This window comes from Bufo bufo, chromosome 4, assembly GCF_905171765.1.
Source record: "Bufo bufo chromosome 4, aBufBuf1.1, whole genome shotgun sequence".
NCBI lineage: Eukaryota > Metazoa > Chordata > Amphibia > Anura > Bufonidae > Bufo > Bufo bufo.
Genome location: NC_053392.1, coordinates 118466385 through 118488617, shown reverse-complemented (window position 1 = coordinate 118488617; position 22233 = coordinate 118466385). Strand labels below are relative to the sequence as shown.

Genomic DNA, 22233 nt, shown 5'->3' with positions numbered 1-22233 from the left:
ATAACTAGCGGGCGATCCAATCGGATGTCGGCTACTAGCAGAGCTCTACTTGTCACCCTGCAACCCTTGGCGGCGCAGCTCAGTGACCAACCAGCGACCGATCCGGCCTCCTTATGACAGTGTGTGGCCCAATCACAACAAAAGGCTCTACCACGCCTGCGCCTCGCATGGGTAGCCACACCTTACTACGGGGGAATGTCGATCTTTTAACCAATCAGAGCGTTCCTTTTACTTATGCGGAAAGAATGTGGCCAATGGGGTTAAGCAGCACATGTGTGAGAGGGGAAGACGCCATTAATTCTGGAGAGCGAGGCGTGCGAGTCTTCTGTACTGTGTTTACTTGTCTGCAGCTCTAACCTCAGGTGGTAGAACCCTGGCAATTCTGGTGGTATAGCTCTGGTTCAGAGCGGCAATGCATGCTTGGACTTGTAGTTCTTGGCTGGCTTGAGTGGTAATAGGAGGGATGCACTGCTTGTCTGGTATACACCCTGTATGTGAGGCGCTGCTGTGTATTGGGCAATATTCTGTCAGCAGATTTGTACCCATGACACCGGCTGACCTGTTACATGTGCGCTTGGCAGCTGAAGGCATCTGTGTTGGTCCCATGTTCATATGTGCCCGCATTGCTGAGAAAAATGATGTTTTAATATATGCAAATGAGCCTCTAAGAGCAACGGGGGCGTTGTCATTACACCTAGAGGCTGTGCTCTCTCTGCAACTGCTGCCTAATATATCCCACTCCTTGACCTGTGCCAAGTGTAATTCACTTCCGGTCTGTGGTTTTGATGTTATGGCTGATCGGTGTCTTCTGGTATTATGAGGTTAAAAGGGGTTGTGCCAGCGCCGCCTCCTCTTCATTGTTTACCTGCTCGCCGTCGCGCCCGAAGCAGTGATCAGGTGTAATTACAAGAAGCCGTCCCATTCACTTCTATTGGACGGACGGCTCGATGCTCTAGGAGGGAGCTGTCTCATTGAAATGAATGGGGCGGCTTGGGTGTAATTAGGCCTGCACACTGCTGCGGATGCGGCGGCGAGCAGGTAAACAATGAAGAGGAAGCGGCGCTGGCATGGGGCACCTTCTCTTCAAACAGCTGATCAGCGGGGTGTGTCTGGTGTCGGACCCCCGCCGATCAGATATTGATAACCTATCCTTGGCATAGGTCATCAATAAAAATAACTTGGACAACCCCTTTAAGTTTTCTTATTATGAGATTCTTAATCGGTTCTTTCTTTCTTTTTTTCCAGAGCTCCTTTGAAGCGTTTGGATGGATTCACACTGAGGATTTATCCTTGTTCAGGAGACAGAGATATATCTGGTGCGAGTTGTATTTGGGAATGAATAGCACAGACTCTTTGTGGGAAATTATCACGCCCGGCGCTCCAGAATTCTGGCTTCAAAAAGTCGCAGAATAGAGCTTTGGTAAATGTCCTCCACGTGTACGGTGAAGTTCTGATCCAGTTTTATGTATTTTAGAGGAAATGTATTGTAAAGGTCCTTCTGTTCTACTTGTCATGTCTTTAAAGGGGTTCTGCACTTTCATTTAACTGATGATCTATCCTCTGGATAGATCATCAGCATCTGATCGGCGGGCGTCCGACACCCGGGACCCCCACCGATCAGCTGTTTGAGAAGGCAGCGGCGCTCCAGTAGCGCCGCGGCCTTCTCACTGTTTACCGCCGGGCCACTGACGTCACGACTAGTATCAACTAGCGTGGGCGGGGCTAAGCTCTGTTCACTTGAATGGAGATTAGCCCCGCCCACGCTAGTTGATACTAGTCGTGACGTCACTGGGCCTGCGGTAAACCGTGAGAAGGCCGCGGCGCTGCTGGAGCGCCGCTGCCTTCTCAAACAGCTGATCGGTGGGGGTCCCGGGTGTCGGACGCCCGCCGATCAGAAGCTGATGATCTATCCAGAGGATAGATCATCAGTTAAATGAAAGTGCAGAACCCCTTTAAGATTAACTTTTTTCCACAGGAAAATCCCTTCATCAAAATGCACAAAGGTTAAAGTGACCCTCCGGTTCAAGAAAAAAATAATTCACATTAACTGGGGAACACAGAAGCCTTACCCGATGCCTCCTTCTCATATTTTAAGCTGCAGATCTTCCAGTTCCTGGGCTTTTCTTCTATCACCCAAGATGGCTGCACTTCTCTGACTGCCGGACGTATACTGAGCATTTGGCGGTCCAGGACACATCCTGCTTCCCTCGGACTAACCAGTACTGCTCACATGAGAAGCGCTGGCCAATCCAAGGACAGCGCTGGACAAGCGGGAAGTGTCTTGGATTACGAAAAGCATGGTGTGCATCAGGCAGTCTCAGAAGCATTGCGGCAGAAGAGAGTCTGGGAATTGGTGCATCTGCAACTAAAAACTATGACATGGAGGGGCCCATGTAAATGTTCTGCTTGTTCTCCAGTAGGACTCATATACACAACTGTATTTTTTCCCTTCACCCATGACAGCACCACGAGAGAGAGGATCCACCCCCACAGACAGGAAACCTGCAGAATAAAAGGGCGGACACTCTCCTCCCAATTCAGTGTGGTTTCCTGTCTCTGATGAAGCCTGCAGTTTTTCTTTCAGGTTCCTTCCCGCTGGTGGTGCTCCTATGTCGATCCAATGGTGCGCTGGATCTGGTCCTCAGACATACCTGCTGTCCCTGGGAATGTAATGCGGCATTAGTTGGTGCGCTAGTAGGGACGGGCAGAGGCACAGCAAAACTCCTGAGGGGAGTGCTTTGTGTGCTGGAGAATGGAGTGCCTGGCGGCATGGGCTGATGCGCTAGAGGCACGGTCGTCCAGACCCCAGGAGGAGGAGGAGCTTCCAGCAGAGAGTGAGGTCGGGGAAAGCATGAGGAGTCACGTGGTTCGGCGTGACGTCATCACAGAGCGCCTATGAGTAGGGTGCGCTATGGGCTGCATGCCGGCATCCTAAGCAGCGCTCTGGTGGCCAGCAACAGAAGCATGGAGGAGGACAAATGCGCTGAGGAGTCTACAGTCCCTCCAACCTTGGTACCTCTAAGGGGGTGAGTGTTCTGGGTGATGTTATGCTTCTCTCTGCTGATGCACTTATACTAATGTGTTGAGGACAAAGCTGGTGGTGACTAAGAGGAAGAATAAGGAATGTGCTCTTTGTAAAGCTGGGTTGTCTTCTGAATGGGAAAAGAAAATGTGTCAGTCCTGTATTGATAAAACGGCGGCTGAGGGATTGCCATCATTTTTATAAATGTCTTCAGGCACTAGTCAGATCTAGGGCTGCAACGATTAATCGACGTTATCGATAATATTCGATAACGGGATTCGTTGTCAACGAATCCCGTTATCGAATAATCGGCCGATTCGTTGCTATGCCTGCGGGTCCTTGAACTTTAGATCACCGCATCTTTATTACCTTACAATGAAGCTCCAGTAACAGGCAGAGCGGGCGGCGGCGTAACGTCACTTACTCACGTGACGCGCCTGCTTCATTCATAAAGTAGGCGGAGCAGGCGCATCACGTGATTAAGTGACGTTACGCCGCCGCCCGCTCTGCCTGTTACTGGAGCTTCATTGTAAGGTAAAAGAAGATGCAGTGATTTAAAGTAAAAGTTACTGCCGGTTAAGGAATACTGCTGTGAGCAGCGGGGCCAGGGCTGTTATGGGGAGGGGGATCTGTGTATGGCACATATAGCATAAGATGCTATATAGTGTCATCCATAGATCCCCCCCATAGCATAGTCATCCACAGGTCCCCCTCCCTATAACAGTGCACAGATCCCCCTCCCCATAAAAGTGCCATCCACAGATCCCCCCCCCCATAACAGTGCCATCCACAGATCCCCCCCCCATAACAGTGCCATCCACAGACCCCCCCCATAACAGTGCCATCCACAGATCCCCCCCATAACAGTGCCATCCACAGATCCCCCCCCCATAACAGTGCCATCCACAGATCCCCCCCCCATAACAGTGCCATCCACAGATCCCCCCCCCATAACAGTGCCATCCACAGATCCCCCCCCATAACAGTGCCATCCACAGATCCCCCCCCATAACAGTACCATCCACAGATTCCCCCCCATAACAGTGCCATCCACAGATCCCCCCCATAACAGTGCCATCCACAGATCCCCCCCATAACAGTGCCATCCACAGATCCCCCCCATAACAGTGCCATCCACAGATCCCCCCCATAACAGTGCCATCCACAGATCCCCCCCATAACAGTGCCATCCACAGATCCCCCCCCCCCATAACAGTGCCATCCACAGATCCCCCCCCATAACAGTGCCATCCACAGATCCCCCCCATAACAGTGCGTGCCATCCACAGATCCCCCCCCATAACAGTGCCATCCACAGATCCCCCCCCCATAACAGTGCCATTCACAGATCCCCCCCATAACAGTGCCATCCATAATTTGTTTTAATATGGCCTTTGAACATAATTTTTCAAGTAAAATCATATAAACCCCTTTTTTGTCATTTTGGTGTTTTTTTTCCCGATTAATCGATGAAATTATCGACAACTAATCGATTATTCAAATAATTGTTAGCTGCAGCCCTAGTCAGATCAGAAGTTAATTCTATCCTATCGTCTAAAAAAAGTCTTAGGTGAAAAAGATCCTGAAATAAGGCGCCATGAGACTCCACAGGAACATTTTTCATCTGATTCTGATGAGATACACCCCTCATTATATGGGCATTCTGACGATTCATCCATATCTTCCTCTGAAGAAGGTTAAAGGGGTTGTCTGAACCCGGACATCCCTCCATTTTCACCCCGGCAGCCCCCCTGACATGAGCATTGGAGCAGTTCATGCTCCGATGCTCTCCTTTGCCCTGCGCTAGATTGCGCAGGGCAAAGGCATTTTTTGGAGATCCGGTGACGTACCGGGGGCTCTCCATGGGGTTGCCAGGAAGCCCGGTGACGTCACCGGCACTGATGGGCGAGATTTAGCTCTGCCCTAGCCAGTAAAACGGCTAGGGCAGAGCTAAAGCCCGCCCCTCAGAGCCGGTGACGTCACCGAACACACTGCCGGGCGGAAGTTTACGCCCGGCAGTGTGTTATTGAAAACAAAAGAGCCCGTGCCCTGCGCGATTTAGCGCAGGGCAAGGGAGCGCATCGGAGCATGATATGCTCCGATGCTAGCCTCAGGGGGGCTGCCTGGGTGAAAATAAGGGTATGTCCGGGTTCAGCTCTGAACCCGGACAACCCCTTTAAATTAGTAGTAGACCATGTTTCCCCATAGAAGACACAGAAAAACTCCTGAAAGCCGTACGTTTAAAGAGGACCTTTCATTACAATAAAAAATCTAAACTAAGTATGCTGACATGGAGAGCGGCGCCCAGGGATCTCCCTGCACTTACTATTATCCCTGGGCGCCGCTCCGGTATCTTCAGATTTTCGGCTCAACTGGGAGGAGACTGCTCTTGTTCTCCTGGGCGTCTCCTTCTCCCAGGCTGTAGCGCTGGCCAATCGCAGCACTCAGCTCCTAGCTGAGCGCTGCGATTGGGAGAAGGAGACGCCCAGGAGAACAAGAGCAGTCTCCTCCCAGTTGAGCCGAAAATCTGAAGATACCGGAGCCTATACCGGGAGAACGGAGCGGCACCCAGGGATAATAGTAAGTGCAGGGAGATCCCTGGGCGCCGCTCTACATGTCAGCATACTTAGTTTAGATTTTTTATTGTAATGAAAGGTCCTCTTTAACTATGGGCATTGAGGAGACAAAAGAGCCCCGGTCTATAAAGGATATTATGTTTGAGGGGCTAAATTTCAGACACCACAGCACCTTCCCGGTCCATAAAAGTTTCAGCCTTAATTGAAGGGGAATGGAAAAAAACCTAACAGGAAGGTTTACATCTCAAAAAATCTCAAGTGTAAATATCCCTTTAAAGAGGAAGATTGTGCTACATGGGATAAAGCAGAAAGATGTCTCTTCCCTTTAAAGATATGGGTATATTGAAGGACCCATTAGATAAAAAAGCCGATACTTTTTTAAAGGGAGCATGGGAGGCATCTACGTCTTCCTTCAGACCAAGTATAGCTTCTACATGTATGGCCCGATCTCAGATAGTCTGGCTCTCTGAATTTAGAAAATCAGCTAAAAAAATTGATGTACCAAGGAAGAGATTTTAGCATCCTTGCCAACGATAAAAAAAGCAGCTGACTTCCTGGCGGATGCCTCTGCTGATTCTGTCAGACTGGCAAATTCGCTTTGGCTAAAGAATTGGGTTGGAGATTTCCCATCAAAAAACAAACTATGTGGTGTCCCTTGTAACGGGGAGTACCTTTTTGGGCCAACTCTGGATGACTTGTTAGATAAGGCTGCAGATAAAAAGAGAACATTTTCGGGGTTTCAGAGTTCATTCTACTCTAAAAATAGGTTTAACCGTTCCTGTTGCCCCTTTAGAAGTAATCAAGAAACAGACAAGAAATCCAGGGAAGATAGGTTTCGGAACCAAAGGAGAGGGAGAAATTTATTTTTCAATCAGTCCTTTGGAGACAAAAAGAAACAGGATCAGCAATGACTCCAGAAGTCAGGTGGGGGGCAGAGTAAAATTTTTTTTTTTCTTTTTTCGGCCTGGTTTCTTCAAGTTCATGGATACTCGACACCATTCTCAACGGGTTAAAATTTGAATTTCGTCTGGCCCCTCCAGTAAGATTCTTAACTACAAAAGATCAGGCCTCGGCTCTAGGAAATTCTGGCATGGAAAGCGAGGTACTAAAACTAGTCGAAAAATCTGTTTTAGTCCCAGTAGCAAAGGCGGAAGAAGGCGAGGGGTTTTACTATCCCCTGTTTCTAGTGAAAAAAACTGATGGTTCTTTCAGGACAATAATAAACTTGAAGAGATTAAATCTGGAAAAATCAAGACCACATCCCACCAGAAGACAGTCCTTTCTGGGTTTGATATTAGATTCATCTTGCCAAAGTTGTTTTTTACCACAGGAAAAAGTAATTCTTATCCAGGAAAAATTCAGACATCTGATCAGAAACCCGGTGATCACAATGAGGAAAGGAATGTCTATCCTGGGATCCCTTACATCATGTATACCAGCAGTACGATGGGTGCAACTCCACTCAAGGGCTCTCCAGTGGGAGATCCTGTCTTGCTTGGAGAAAAATGACTCCCTAGATGCGAAAATAAGAATATCGGACCAGACTCTCCAGAACTTGACGTGGTGGTTGGAGAGGGGAAATCTGATTCAGGGAGTCTCATGGAAGCTGGAAGACTTGATTTGTCTAACTACGGACGCAAGCCCCTGGGGGTGAGGGTGGGGGGTGGGTGGGTGCTCGCATTCAGGAGAACTCCCTTCAGGGTCGTTGGGGGAATATCCAAAAAAGGGGGTCCTCCAACCTAAAAGAGCTAACTGCTGTACATCTAGCGATGAGTTCGGTTCTTCCAAGAATAAGAGGAAAAAATCTCAGAATTATGACGGACAACAAAACAGTAGTCTCGTACCTGAACAAACAGCGGGGCACAAGGTGCAAAATTCTACTGCAGGAAGCCCAGAGAATCCTCTTACTGGTAGAAAAAGAGTGTGCATCGATATCGGCAGTACATATCAGGGGCGTGGAAAACAGACAGGCACACTTTCTTGGCCATCATCTTCTCTCTCAGGGCGAATAGACTCTAGACTAATCCATTTTCAAGAAAATAACGGCCCTCTGGGGACAGCCAAACATAAACCTATTTGCTACCTACCAAAACAAGAAAGTTCTGAAATTCTTCTCCCTAGATCAAATGGGATCCCCTTGTGGGATAGATGCCTTCCTATTGAATTGGAAATTTCCCCTGGCCTACGCCTTTCCTCCTCTTCCCTTGATTCCTCGTGTACTATGGAAAATCAGGGAAGATGGGGCGAGCGTTATCCTTATTGCTATGTTTTGGCCAAGAAAGTTTTGGTTCACGTTGCTCCGGATCATGTCGATCTTGGATCCGTGGGTTCTTCCAGAGATCCGGAGTCTGTTAAGCTAGGGTCCAGTTTTTCATCCAGGCATAAAGAATCTCCACCTAACTGCCTGGAACTTGAAAGGTACTTGCTAGGGAGGAAAGGATTCTCTGATGCCTTGATCTCTACTCTTCTTAAGAGTAGGGAAAAGGCAACAGTAGCCATTTATGCTAGGGTATGGCAGAGATTCTTGGATTTTGCTCATATCCAAATTAATGACATCCCCTCTTCTGCTCCCATTCATCTAATATTAGAGTTCTTTCAGAAGGGACTAGATCTGGGACTAGCGGGTAGTACCTTAAAAGTAAACGTCTAGGCCCCGTCGGCCCTATTTAATCAAGACATTGCAGGGAGCCTGTGGGTATCGAGGTTCTTTAGAGCAATAGCCAGATCTACTCCGGCAACTTCAGCTAGACCTCCTCCTTAGGATTTAAGCCTAGTTTTAAAGGACATTTCCATCAATCCTCCTTATACCACGATTTTAGAAGATAAAGTTCTGATACATCCAGACCCGGCTTTTCTTCTAAAAGTCATTTTCCAAATTTCATAAGTCCCAAGAAATTGTTCTTCCTACCCTATTTAAAAACCCTGGTTCAGAAGAAGACAGATCCCTTCACTGCCTAGACGTCAGAAGGGCTTTGATTAATTATCTATCTCACACTAAAGATTGGCGCAAATCTTCTTCACTCTTTATTCTGTTTCAAGTAGTGAATAAGGGTAATGCGGCCTCCAAAAGTTCTATAGCTAGGTGGATTGTCTGTGCTATATCCTTGTCTTATCTTGCATCCGGGTTATCTCCTCCAATGGGTCTTAAGGCACATTCTACCAGGGCAGTTGCTACCTACTGGACGGAAAGATCCTCTGTTCCCATAGAGGGAATTAGCTGGTCTTCTCCTTCAACCTTTTTCAAACACTATCGGCTTGATTTGAACCCCTCCCCTTCGGGGTCTTCCTTTAGGGAAAATGTGCTTCTTTTTACTCTCCCATCCTGAAATTTCCTCTGGTAAATCTCTCGTGGTGCTGTCATGGGTGAAGGGAAAAATAATGGTTACTTACCGGTAATTTGATTTTCCAGAGCCCATGACAGCACCCTTATAATCCCTCCCTGTTGTTTTTTTCTGATTCTATTATATTCATGTAGGTGTAGCAAAAAAAAAAAACGTAGTTAAACGAAAATTATTATGGATTATCTAACGTTATGTTGGCGGACTTCCTCCGATGCTTGGATATCACACTAAATTGGGAGGAGAGTGTCTGCCCTTTTATTCTGCAGGTTTCCTGTCTGTGGGGTGGATCCTCTCTCTCGTGGTGCTGTCATGGGCTCTAGAAAATCAAGTTACCGGTAAGTAATCATCATTTTTAATGTCAGTGACCAGAAGCTTACATAAGACGTTTTCTTCTTATTTTCCATTGCTAGCCTGGAGCAGAATAATGGCTACAAAGTGGGACTCTGGCCATTCCAATCCTGTGTTGAGCCTGGCAATCAGCAAGGAGAGGGTGATCGCTTCTGGTGCTGAAAGCGGGGAACTTACCTTCTGGAGTGAGCAAGGAACTCCACTTGGCAAATTGCATCTGAAGGGCGATGAAGATGTAACTGGGGTTACATTCTCCCCAGTTTCCTTTTCCAGGCTTTATGCTGCTCACGGGGAGACAGTCAGTGTGCTGGACATCAGAGCGTTGGGGGATCCTGTGGAGACCTTCAGCATCAACAAAGAAGAGATCAACTGCATTTCTGTCAATGAGACAGACAGTCTACTAGCGGCTGCTGATGACTCTGGCACTGTGAAAGTCTTAGACCTACAGAGTAAGAAAGTCTGCAGGACCCTGCAGAGACATACCAATATATGCTCAGCCGTTGTTTTTAGACCTCACCGGCCACAAAGCCTTGTTTCTTGTGGGCTTGACATGCAGGTGAGTTAATATCTGTTCTGCTGGATTATTCTTTGGCCTTTGATTTAATATCTTTTTTTCTCAGGAACTTGACAGAGTAGTCATTTATTTAAAGGGATAGTCTGTTTTCTGCATAGACACAGCAATTCATTGTATAATGAAAACTGGTACCAGTCATTTTCCAGACTACTTCTGCATCAAGTCTTCATTGCTTCCAGGGCATCAGTTTAAAGCATTTAATAGAAACTTTCATTGTTTTCTTCAGAGGAAAATACTCTGTCGTGTTCTTGTGACGGACACCTATATAACATCAAGCCACATGACCAGGACAGAATTTTATTTCTATATTTTTAACCCTGAACATAAACTGCAATGATTCCTATTAAATGACAGAAAGCAGAGGTAATGAAAAGTGTGAGGAATTGATACTTAAAGGGTTAGGCCTATCTCTCGCATCGGTGGCATGTCTCTAGGACATGCTAACAATGTCAGGTAGATGCGAGTCCCCCCTCTGGTTGTCTGGAACTTGGCTGTGAAAGCTCGCAGTAATTTCAGATTGCTCTGGCTGTCTTGTTTTATTTTCTAAAAACGGACCCCAGGACCGATTTTGTTAATGTTATGGGCTGCTGTGGCGGAGTAGATTTAAAGGTGGTTGTCCCATCATAAAAGTAAAAGACACCGTCCCGCGCTGCCTATGTCTTCATAAAACCAGCAATCTGGACAGAGATACAACCGTTTTGCAGGAATTTTTATGTAGTCATAGGATACGACACAGAAACGTTCTTCATCGTCAAGTCTGAACAGCGGCAGATGATATAATGTTCTTTACACCAGGCACGCTCCACTGAAAAACCTCTCAGGAAACACGCAGGGCGGCCCAGAATAGTGAAGCACCGCACAATTCAGTAAAACAGCAATGTGATTTATTGCACTCACAAACACTGATAAAAAGCAGGCAAATCAAGCACACAAAATCCATGCCGATTTCTCAAAGCTACCGGCCCAACTCGAGTTTCGCTCAAAGGCTACTTCCAGGGCACAATAATAGGATGTTTGTGCTCACCTGTAAAATCCTTTTCTCGCTGAGTTCATTGGGGGACACACAGGAGACCATGGGTATAGGTGCTTCTGCCACTAGGAGGCGACACTAAGTAAAAAAGTGTTAGCTCCTCCTCTCAGTTATACCCCTCCTGCATGCAGTAGGAGCAGCCAGGAGAAGCCAACAGAAACCAATTGTAAGAAAGAGAGCTGGAGATGGGTCCGAACCAGGAACAGGTGGGACCCATGAGGAAGAGCCAGCAATGTACGAACTAGGTGGGTGCTGTGTCCCCCAATGAACTTACAGGTAAGCACAAATCCTATTTTCTCGCTCGTATCATTGAGGGACACAGGAGACCATGGGGAGGGAGCAGAATCCAGAACAAAAGCAGAGGCAGGCCATAAGATCCTGCTTTAAAATGCAGGCAAAGATTCAGTAAAACAGCAATGTTATTTTTCTCGCTCGTATCATTGGGGGACACAGGAGACCATGGGTATAGCTGCTGCTGCCACTAGGAGGCGACATTAAGTAAAAAAAGTGTTAGCTCCTCCTCTCAGCTATACCCCTCCTGCATACACTGAGCTAATCAGTTTTAGCTTAGTGTCTGTAGGAGGCAGGCCTCTCTGCTTTGCAGGGCAGCTGCTCCCATTTTCTTTCCTTATTTTACTTTCTTCCCCTTTAGGTACAGGAATCGGAGACTCTTTGCCTCTCTGTTCACCCGGGGAGGAAGGCCGGTGTCGGTTCCCCTCACCACCCGACCTCCCCCAAGAAGGTAAAGTGGACCAGGGCAGCCCAGCTCCCCTGCATCCTGCCAGCCATGGGGTCACCTGCATTTCTGCAGTCCCCCCCCCCCCTTCACTCCAGCCTCACTACCACCTCGGTGCTAGTGGCTGAAGAGGTGACCCTGCTGGTACCCCGAGGGGGGTTAAGAGAAGAGAAGGAAGATAGGGTGAGTATCGTGAACACAGGGTAAGTATAACCCCCACCATCCACCACCTCCCCCTGTCACTCACCCCTCCACCCCACCTCTCCATTCCTCTCTTCCTTCCCCATCCCACTGAAGTGCTCCTTTCAGCCTGCATTCCCTCCTGGCATGGGTTTTCTTTTTTGCAGCACCTTTTCCCCCTTCCCTCCGGGGCCGATAGCATTTCCCAGCAGTCACATTCCCTCCCAAGGGGGAGACCGCTGCACCTTGCTACCGGGCGTCCTGTGTGCCCGTCCCAGGCTCCTTGATCCAGGATTTGGGCATCTCACGGCTGTTCATCCTGTCCTCCGTTCCAGTGGGAAGTTCTTCCAGTCCGCTTGCTCCTACACGAGTCCCCGGCTTCACGGCCTAATAGGCCGCAACTTCCATGCCTGTGTATGGGGGGGGGGTGGGATCTGCCCCCAGGTGCGAAATCTTTGCACCTAGATGTTTCAACTCCCTCAAAAGCCTGTTGAACTCTGCCCCTGGTCCTAAAAAAATAAATAAAAAATTATTAATTAACCCTTCCTTGCCTACCACCTTTTTGTTGCCGGCACCTATTGTGACTGGGGTTTTCAACTTCACATGCAACATGCATAGATAATAAAAATGTTATCCACTTGAGGCTGGGGCATTACATTTGAAAATTTAATGATTTAAAAAACAAAACAAAAAAAAACTTATCTCTGGTGCTAGCCAGCACTGTGCGTGGGTCTGTTACAGTGTTAACCCCTTCTACAGGTGGTGCATGTGCATCCTGCCTCATGTGGTCACTCATTCCTCATTTTCCCTTCAGTCTACTGGATGTGGTACACGCTGTCTCATACCACCCTCCCTTCCACATTCAGAGTATTTACACTATCACTGGTTACTGTATATCCGGTTGTATTAACCTCCTCCCATCCTATCGCATTACCCCCTTCCATAGGTGGCATAATTGCACTACCACTGGATACAGTAATTGCCGTATGCATTACCCCCTTCCATAGGTAGAGTAATTGCACTACCCCTGAATGCTGTTTTGCCAGTCGCATTACCATTACCGTACATCCTGCTGCATTACCTTCTTCCACAAGTAGAGTAATCCCACTAATGGGTGAAGTAACTGCACCAACATTGGATATTGCGACTACTACGTGACAGCACCAGATACCTTATCTCCTATTATATTCCTCCTCCTTCACAGGTGGAGTGTGGCAAGAGACGGTACCTACTAGTGCCCTATACTCCTCATCTGGTGGAATACAGGTACCACCACTGGATACTGCAGCTACTTCCACATTATCTCCTTTAAAGGGATACTGTCAGCAAAAAAACGCTTACTAAGCTGTTAATAGTACCTTATAGTGCTGCATAGTAGTTTCCTAATGCACTTTTTCATCGTTTAGCTGCATCTAGCCTCCTGGAGAAATCGATGTTTTATTCAGCCGCTGCCCCCTGCTTCAAGTCAGGTTTGAAGTCAAAGGGGCAGCGGCCTAGGCGTCTCCAATGCTGCTCTCCCCGCCTCCTGCCGCTTTTATTGACAAGCCGGATCTCAGTGCCGGGACCGCGCTCCCAGCCCGCATGCGCAGTAAAGGGCTGCTGTAGCGCGATCCCGGCTCCGGCTCGTACACTCAGCCGGCTTCAGTTTCGCTACTGCGCATGCGTCCGGCATCTTCTGTAACTGCGCTAGTATGTAAAGCTGGCGGGCGCATGCTCAGTAGCGAAACTGAAGCCGGCTGAGTGTACGAGCCGGAGCCGGGATCGCGCTACAGCAGCCCTTTACTGCGCATGCGGGCTGGGAGTGCGGTCCCGGCACTGAAATCCGGCTTGTCAATAAAGGCGGCAGGAGGCGGGGAGAGCAGCATTGGAGACGCCTAGGCCGCTGCCTCTTGACTTCAAACCTGACCTTGAAGCAGGGGGCAGCGGCTGAATAAAACATTGATTTCTCCAGGAGGGTAGATGCGGCTAAACGATGAAAAAGTGCATTAGGAAACTACTATGCAGCACTATAAGGTACTATTAACAGCTTAGTAAGCGTTTTTTTGGTGACAGGTTCCCTTTAATTTTTCCCAGAGGGTTACCATGCAACACTTGTGTGATTTATATACCCCCCATCACCGGTGGGCCTCCACCTTACAGGTTGGTCATGGTACTTGACATCTGCAATATGTAGTGCTTAAGCCCTAGAACAGAATATTGTGGTTACTATCAAGAGAGTCGAGTGTTGCACTGATTCTGAATACTCTATCCACTACTCCTCCTTATCAGGTGAAGTATTTATGCTAGTACTCCGGATTGGCTACTTCGGTATGTCCTCCTTCGCAGGTGCAGTATTCACGCTAGCGCTAGAGATTGTAGTTACTGCTGTAGAGCGTCCCCCTCAGGTAGCGTTTCTACCCTGGCACTGGCTTTGGTGGCTGCTACTGTATAGCTCCCTTCCCAGGTGGAGTGTTTATGCTATCACTACTTAACTTGGCTAAGATGGTATGGTACCATGGCTCCTACTGTATGGCCCTAGCCCTAGTTATTGTGGCTACCACGGTACGGCCTCCTCCTCAGTTGGGGTATTTGCGTTAGCACTACATATTATGGTTCCTACTGCACGACATCCTCTTCAGGTGGAGGATTCTTCTAGCACTAGATACTGTGGCTTCTACTGTATGGCCCCCTCCTCAGGTGAAGTATGGTACTAGCACTAGATATTATGGCTTTTACTGTATAGCCTCCTCCTCAGGTGGAGTATTGCGCTCCCACTAGATCCTGTGGCTACTTCTGTATGGCCTCATTCTCAGGTGGGGAATTTGCCTTAGCCCTAACCTTTTTATCTGCTACTGTTTTGTTTCCTTATCAGGCTCAGGGTTTACAGCCCCCCCCCCCCGCAAGCTGTGGTGGCTCCTACGTTGCTCCCTTCCACACATCTTGCATTTGCACTGGGTATTGGTTCTGTGGTTTCTAACACTTGGCCTTCTGTTCCGCGCCATGATTTGGCCTTGGCTTGCTTCTAGGCTGTAGCTCCTACTGCATCCCTTTTTCTACAGGTAAAACTTTCACACTGGTCCTAGGTGTGGTGATTGTATCTACAATTCCTTCTCAGGTGGACCTCCTGCTCATTTTACGCTACCAATAAATGCCGTTGCTCTGACAAGTGTTGTCTTTCTGCTGGTGTTTGGCGTTGTAGCTGACATGCCCATTTATTCCTGATGACTTGGTCATCTGCAATCCTTCCTTCATCAAACCAGGTATTTGCAATAGCATGAATGCTATAGCTGATGAGCACCTCACTTCGGGTGCGCATTATTGTGGTGTTTTTCAGTTGGCATAGCTTAGTTTCTATGGCACTTGACTACCACATTGTTTCCGTCACAAGTGGGACATTGGCGCTAACAGTTGATGCTGTGACACCATTGGCGCTGCCTCTCTTAAGACATGAGTAATTACTCTGACATGTCCTTCGGTGGTGGACATAATTCTTCACTGCTCATTCCGTGAGTCGGCTACATTACTCCCCCCACCAGGCAGAGCAGGGTTGCTGTCACTCCTTGCCACCACCGATAGAGGTTTCGTTCCTGGAACGCAACACGCTTTCTACTTTATGTCCCTCCGCAAGACGAATGGTTGCACCCCTTCCCCCAAGATACTGTTTCTGTCTACCTGGCCAGTATCCGTTCTTCCTACTGCTCTGGAATACCCATAAACAACCAACAATTGTTTCCCTTTATCTTACTATATCAGTGATCCAATATCACTATTAGCGAAACCAATATTTGGATACATGGATCAAATTTAGTCACAAATCATAACTCCATCAACAATTGCATTTAAATAATCATCAATTTTATTAGTACTTAAGGAGTTACAAAAATTCTGGCCTCACAAAAATTAAGAACATTAAAAAATATGTATCAGACTTCGGGTGTATGGCAATTACAATTCATACATATAAAGTGCAAGTGCAGAAGTATATTTGGGATAATACAATCAGTGCATACATAAGGTGCTGTCCTGTCCACAGTATATGGTCACAGAGTCAGACTTCCGACCCTGGATCCAACGGACATTGTCAAGCACATTGCCATACAAGAATATCATACAGTTGGCAAAAAATCTAGCATACTGACCCAAGTATCTGCCACACCACCGTCAGACTGGCAATGTATGGCAATGTGCTTGACAATGTCCGTTGGATCTAGGGTCGGAAGTCTGACTCTGTGACCATATACTGTGGACAGGACAGCACCTTATGTATGCACTGATTGTATTATCCCAAATAATTGTTGATGGAGTTATGATTTGTGACTAAATTTGCTCTGGAATACCATCACTATTTTTTACTATGTGACCAATGTTTCTCTGGTACTGTTGGGACATTGGACCTAGTCATCGCACACCCTCCGGCAGGAGTATTTCTTTTATCTCTGACACTGATGACCACATTCTCCCCTTCAGGCAGAGTTGCTACACTTACAGTATATGGTCTCTGACGAGGCTTCCCACCTCCAATGTTTCTCTCGTTGGCTTTGCTTCTACCTATCACCAAGGTATTTTATTCTTTGGCCTGCGGTTGGGCATGCCTGATTCAGGTAGTTTTCTCTGGATTATCGGGCAGCTTCTCTCGCTAGAAGTCCCAATGCATCTGTCTACCACTTTACCTTCTCCTTAGGGAGCGTTTCTTTTTTTAGCAGAGGAGTATCCTGCGGTCCTTACCTTTTTGGTTCTGCTTTCAGGAGTGTATTCCTGGGGAGAGTAGGTGCTCTCTCTCATGGATTGTAGCCCGCTCCTTTTTCACAGTGCAGTTGTCTTGGCTCTGCATTGTTTTCTCAGGCCTTCTAAAGCCAGTCATGATATGGTTCTGGATCCAGCGACACTCACATTCTTCCTTTTGTCCAGTGACAGTGGTAGTTTTGGCCACACTCTTATGCCGCATTTATCTCTGCTACACAGCTGGGATGCTATTGGTCCCCGAGGACTCTGTTTTTTCCTCTCAGACTTCTCCCCAATTGCCTATGGCCTTTCAATTTATACCTCTGACTGGTTCCCGTTGTGTTTTTTTTTTTTTCATCTCCCTTTGCCGCTCTTTATCGATGAGTAATGATATTCTATATTTCTTATTCTCTTCTCGTGCTGGATCTTTTCCAAAGGGGTGGCTACGCTCTGTTTTTCTCTTGCAAATTGGTCCACAGATGCCGCCTCAGCTATCTGGGAGATAGCTACAGGACTGGTCCTCCGCCATCTGCCCAGTGATTGCTTCCAGATTAGCAAGTTTTTTCCTGTGTTGAAAAATCCCATCTGATACTTACACATTTGGTAAGGTCTTGTCTTGATCCCCTTGTTGCTTGTTTGCCGGGTCTCGTTCATACCTGGATTCTACAGATCCATTTCCGTGAGTTGACCTCCCTCGGTTTTTCTGTGCCACCTATTGTCATGCAAGCCATCTTGCCCTTCCAGTTCAGGCTTCCACCTCAGTTTTGTGATCCTCGATATCCAGAGGAACCTTCCGGACATAGTCTTCAGTCGTCAGACACGCTTCTTGTGGATATTCTGTGCTGCTATCCACATCTTCTGAAGTCTCTCGAGCCCTTGGGCTTCCTTTAACTGGTCTTTCCTCTTTCTACCCAGTCTAAGCTACTGCATGTTCTTAGCTCTCTGGCTGGCCTTTCAGGTTCATGCTCTTCTTGTCCCATTCAGGGGTTCATGTGCATCCTTTTCCTGCATTTTAAAGCGGGATCTTATGGCCTGCCATGGCTTTTGTTCTGGATTCTGTTCCCTCCACATGGTACTGCTTTAGAACATCCCATGGTCTCCTGTGTCCCCCCAATGATACGAGCGAGAATAGGATTTTGTGCTTACCTGTAAAATCCTTTTCTCGCCGAGTTCAGGGGGGGACACAGCACCCACCCAGTTCGTACATTGCTGGTTCTTCCTCATGGGTCCCACCTGTTTTTGGTTCGGACCCATCTCCAGCTCTCTTTCTTACAATTGTTTTCTGTTGGCTTCTCCTGGCTGCTCCTACTGCTTTTGTACAAACTGATTAGCTCAGTGCATGCAGGAGGGGTATAACTGAGGGGAGGAGCTAACACTTTACTTAGTGTCGCCTCCTAGTGGCAGCAGCAACTATTCCCATGGTCTCCTATGTCCCCCAATGAACTCAGTGAGAAAAGGATTTTGCAGGTAAGCACAAACATCCTATTATTGTGCCCCGGAAGTAGCCTTTGAGCGAAACTCGAGTTGGGCCGGTAGCTTTGAGAAATCGGCATGGATTTTGTGTGCTTGATTTGCCTGCTTTTTATCAGTGTTTGTGAGTACAATAAATCACATTGCTGAATTGTGCGGTGCTTCACTATTCTGGGTCGCCCTGCGTCTTTCCTGATACAGGTTTTTCTGTGGGGCGTGCCTGGTGTAAAGAACATTATATCATCTGCCGCTGTACAGACCGATTCTGTGTGGTATCCTATGACTGCATGAAAATTCCTGCAAGAGGGTTGTATCTCTGTCCAGGTTAGTGGTTTTATGAAGACATAGGCAGCGCGGGACGGTGTCTTTTACTTTTATGACTTTGATTTGAGACTTGACCTATCTCATTCTGCTCCTGCAGTGCTTTATTTGAATAGACTGCCAAAGGGTTTCTATTACTACTTCTGGTTGTCCCATCATGTCACATGGTAGGGGATAAGTGTCTGATCATCAGAGTCTAACCGCTGGGGCCCCTGTTGATTGCGATTACCATTTGAATCGAGTGGTGTTCACGCATGAACTCTGCCACTGTTTTCAGCTCTATATACCTTCTTGAGATCGCCGAGCGCTTATATTTCGCTGAACCCTGGTGGATCGGACACTTATCCCCTAATTTGTGGATAAGGTGTTAAGTTGTTGCAATGGGACCCTCAAGTTTCAGGGATTGTCCTATAATTAACATTTATCCCCTATCTGTAGATGGTCTGATTGCAAGGGTCTGACCTATGGGAAGCCAACTGATTTATAGAACTGGGTCTCTTGTCCCTCATTTGAATGGACAAGTAACTGTGCATGTGCACTGCCACTCCATTCTAAGTCTATAGGACTGAGGGTACGGCCACACGGTCAGGTTTCCTGATGCAGTATTGGAAGGCAGAATCGGGAGTGGATCATAAAAGGAGAGGAAGTACAAAGAGCAGATACGACTTCTCCTGTTTTATTTAATTCACTTTGGCTTCTAAAACTGCATGTAAAAATCTGACCTTGTGGCCCTACCCTAACTGAAAAACCTGAGTATAGCTCAGCCATCTTCTTCATTCCTGTGAGTGTTAATGATCGGGCAACCCCGTTAAGGGCTCATGCACATGACCGTTTCCTGTTTTGCGGTCTGCATGGGTGGATCCGCGGAACAGAATGGCCGGCCCCTATTAGAACTGTCCTATCCTTGCCTGTAATGCAGACAATTATAGAACATGTTCTGTAATTTTGCAGATAGCATGGAACGGACGCACGGATGCGGACAGCACACGAGTGCTGTCCCCATATTTTGTGGCTCCATTGAAGTGAATGGGACTGCGTCCGACCCGCATAAAAAGGGGATCAGATGCGGGCGAAAAATACGTTCGTATGCATGAGCCCCTAAGGCATATATAATCTTAATTGAAACAAGCCAGTAGGTGCTTCCTGCACCCTATAAACAACCTCCTAATCTCCCATTCAGGGTGCCACATGAGTGTAGGCTCTAAATGCTGATCAGAAGGGATCAATGGCCGCAGCTACAAAACCTTTGCAAAAATTGCCATGTGATCTCTCTCATCCAACTGAGAGGGCCGAGCAAGTTATCATATAGTGCAACCGTTTTCTTGTCTGTGTGACTTCCATAGGGACTGGCTGGTCAATATAATATCTGATATACGTCTGTATGAAATTGCTAATGCGTTGGTGATAAATTAAGCTAAATGTCCTTTGAGTTGATGAATGACATTATTCAGAGTGGAATCGGCCCCGCTCACTATGTAATAACCGGTGAAGGGAAACCATGCTATGAGCAGCCCTGTTTCTTGTTTTTTAGGTGTTGCTTTGGAATGTGCAGAAAGCAAGACCACTATGGCTTACAAATCTGCAACACTTGGCTCAAGATGAAGAAGATCTGGATCTCCATCAGTCCCCAGGTCAGCTCTTTAATCCACCACTGGCTCATTCACTTTCTGTGTCCAGCTGTGGAAATGTGTTTTGCTGTGGTGCTGAGGATGGGAAAATTCGCTCATTTCGGATAACAGGAACTCGTTTTGAGGAGGATCTCTGTTTTAAGGCTCACACTCAAGGCGTCTCTCAAGTCAGTTTTATAGGACAAGATTCTGGACAGACTTTGCTACTCTCTGGAGGCAATGACGGAAGAGTGTGCCTTTGGAATCTCCGAAAAGACGCTGTACAAGCTCAGAAACCGCAAAAACACCACCCCAAGAAGTCCTCATCGAAACTTAAAGTGAAACAAATGGCAGAGGCTTCTCCAAGAGTCAGTTCAAGTCTCTGCATTGAACATGGAGAAAAAGTGAACTGGATTCTAGGAGCTGAACTTCAGGGGTCGAAAGTGGTTCTAGTTGCAGATCCTAGCAATGCCATATCTGTCTATCAGCTGGGTGAGCTATAGATTGCTGAGGAACGCACAAATTAAAGTGCCAGCATTAAATGGGTATTCCGTTTATGAGAAGTTCTCCTCTATCCCCAGGATAGTGGATAACTATTAGATAGGTGGGGATACTACCCATCACGAGGACCCCCATACTCCGTCAATTCCTCTGAGTATAGTGCTGTACTATCTCCAGGACTCCCCTAGAAATGAATGGAGTTACTGCGCACATTCCAGCTGCGCTGTTCATTTTGGGGGGTACAGGGTCGTCATTCTGTCCCAGCAGTAGGACTCCCACTGATCTAATAGATTCACATAACGGAATACCCCTATACCCCTTTGAGGTTTCAGAACAATGGACATACAGGTAATCTTGATGGACAGATGTGTTGGTGACAAGGATCCACACTATATGCAGTGCCTTAGGCCTCTTTCACACAAGCAAGTTTTCTGTCGCGATGCGTGAAGCGAACGCATAGCATCCGGACTGAATCCTGAACCATTCATTTCAGTGAGTCTGTACACATGAGTGCATCATCTTTGCGTTCAGGAAAAATAGCAGCATGTTTTATTTTCAGGTTTTTTTTCCACTTAGCCCTGGCTCTATAGAAGTGAATGGGGCTTGCGTGAAAAACTGATTACACCAGCATGCAATGTGTTTTTCACTGATGGTTACTAGGAGATGTAGTTTGTTATTCTTCAGTTTTAGTTTTTTTCACGCACGGAAATAACTGAAACACTTAACGCAATCGCAGACAAGTCTGACTTAACTTGCGTGCGACGCCATCAGTTTTTTTCCTGAACAGATCCTGACGCAGTCTGTATCGTTTGTGTGAAAGAGGCCTCACTGAACAAATGCTATATAGAAGCTGACGCTTAACATTTTTATGGGGTGGAGCTTCAAGCATATATAAATTCTTCCTCAAATGTTAGTAAAGCAAGTTAAAGGCTACACACCCCTTTGGGGACATGTTTACGTAAAAAAAAAATTGTAATAAGGTGTAAGGTTTGATTAAAGATGTTGCCTCACGTGGCTTCTGTAACTTGTGTGTTACAAATCTCTGCGGGCTCATCTGAAGGCTTCTTCTCCAGCTGAGCTCTCTGCCCAATTTGACTGTGAACAGCATTTTGCAGCTCGCTATATAATATGATATATAGAAGCTGCAGAAGGCCCCAAAAAATGACATTTTTGTTAAAACCCTGTTACAAAAATTATTTTTAGGTAAAAATACAGGTGGCGATGGCCTTTAAGTTGTTATTTTGTAATGTTTTATTCTGGCAGTGCTTTAAAGGGGTATTCCCATCTCAGACAATTGGGGCATATCGTTAGGATATGCCTCCCATTGTATGATAGGTGCGGATGTCACCTCTTGGAAACGGAGCCTCGAAAGTCATGGAGGGCGCACCATGCTTGCGCAGCCACTGCTCCCATTCATTTCCATGGGGCCGACAGAAATGGCCGAGCCAGCGCTCAGCTATTTTCAGAGGCTCCAGCAGGCACCCTCCGCGACTTTCACGGCCCTGTTTACGAGAGAGGTGCAGGTTCCACCTCTCTATCAGACAACGGGGGCATATCCTAGCGATATGCCCCCATTGTCTCAGATGGGAATATCCCTTTAATGAATGTATATGTTAAAGACAGCTGTGCACTATGTTCTTTAAGTAAAGAAAATGCATACAGCGATTATAAATTTTAGATATATAATTATGCAGCATATTTATACTGGAAAGTTTACTTACTGGTACTGAAATATATTTAAATCAATTAAATCTTCATTTTCAGGTGGAAGATCATCCTGGTAGTCTGGTTGCCATCTATCCAAATCTTCACAAGGGCTGCTTCTA

At 47.0% G+C, this 22233-nt stretch overlaps 1 protein-coding gene across 3 annotated transcripts; it reads left to right on the top strand.

The window, feature by feature from the left end:
• The first annotated feature begins 240 nt into the window (after nt 1–240).
• On the top strand, nt 241–22182 carry WDR53 (WD repeat domain 53). Of its 3 annotated transcripts, none has more exons than XM_040427751.1 (4): nt 241–362; nt 1246–1420; nt 9350–9843; nt 19831–22182. In XM_040427751.1, the coding sequence occupies exons 3-4, from the start codon at nt 9364–9366 to the stop codon at nt 20407–20409; spliced, it is 1059 nt and encodes a 352-aa protein (XP_040283685.1). In that variant the 5' UTR covers nt 241–362; nt 1246–1420; nt 9350–9363; the 3' UTR covers nt 20410–22182. The 3 variants fall into 3 exon arrangements, with proteins under 3 accessions (XP_040283685.1, XP_040283683.1, XP_040283684.1); XM_040427749.1 differs by having other exon boundaries at nt 9206–9843; XM_040427750.1 differs by having other exon boundaries at nt 1246–1437.
• Nucleotides 22183–22233: the final 51 nt, after the last annotated feature.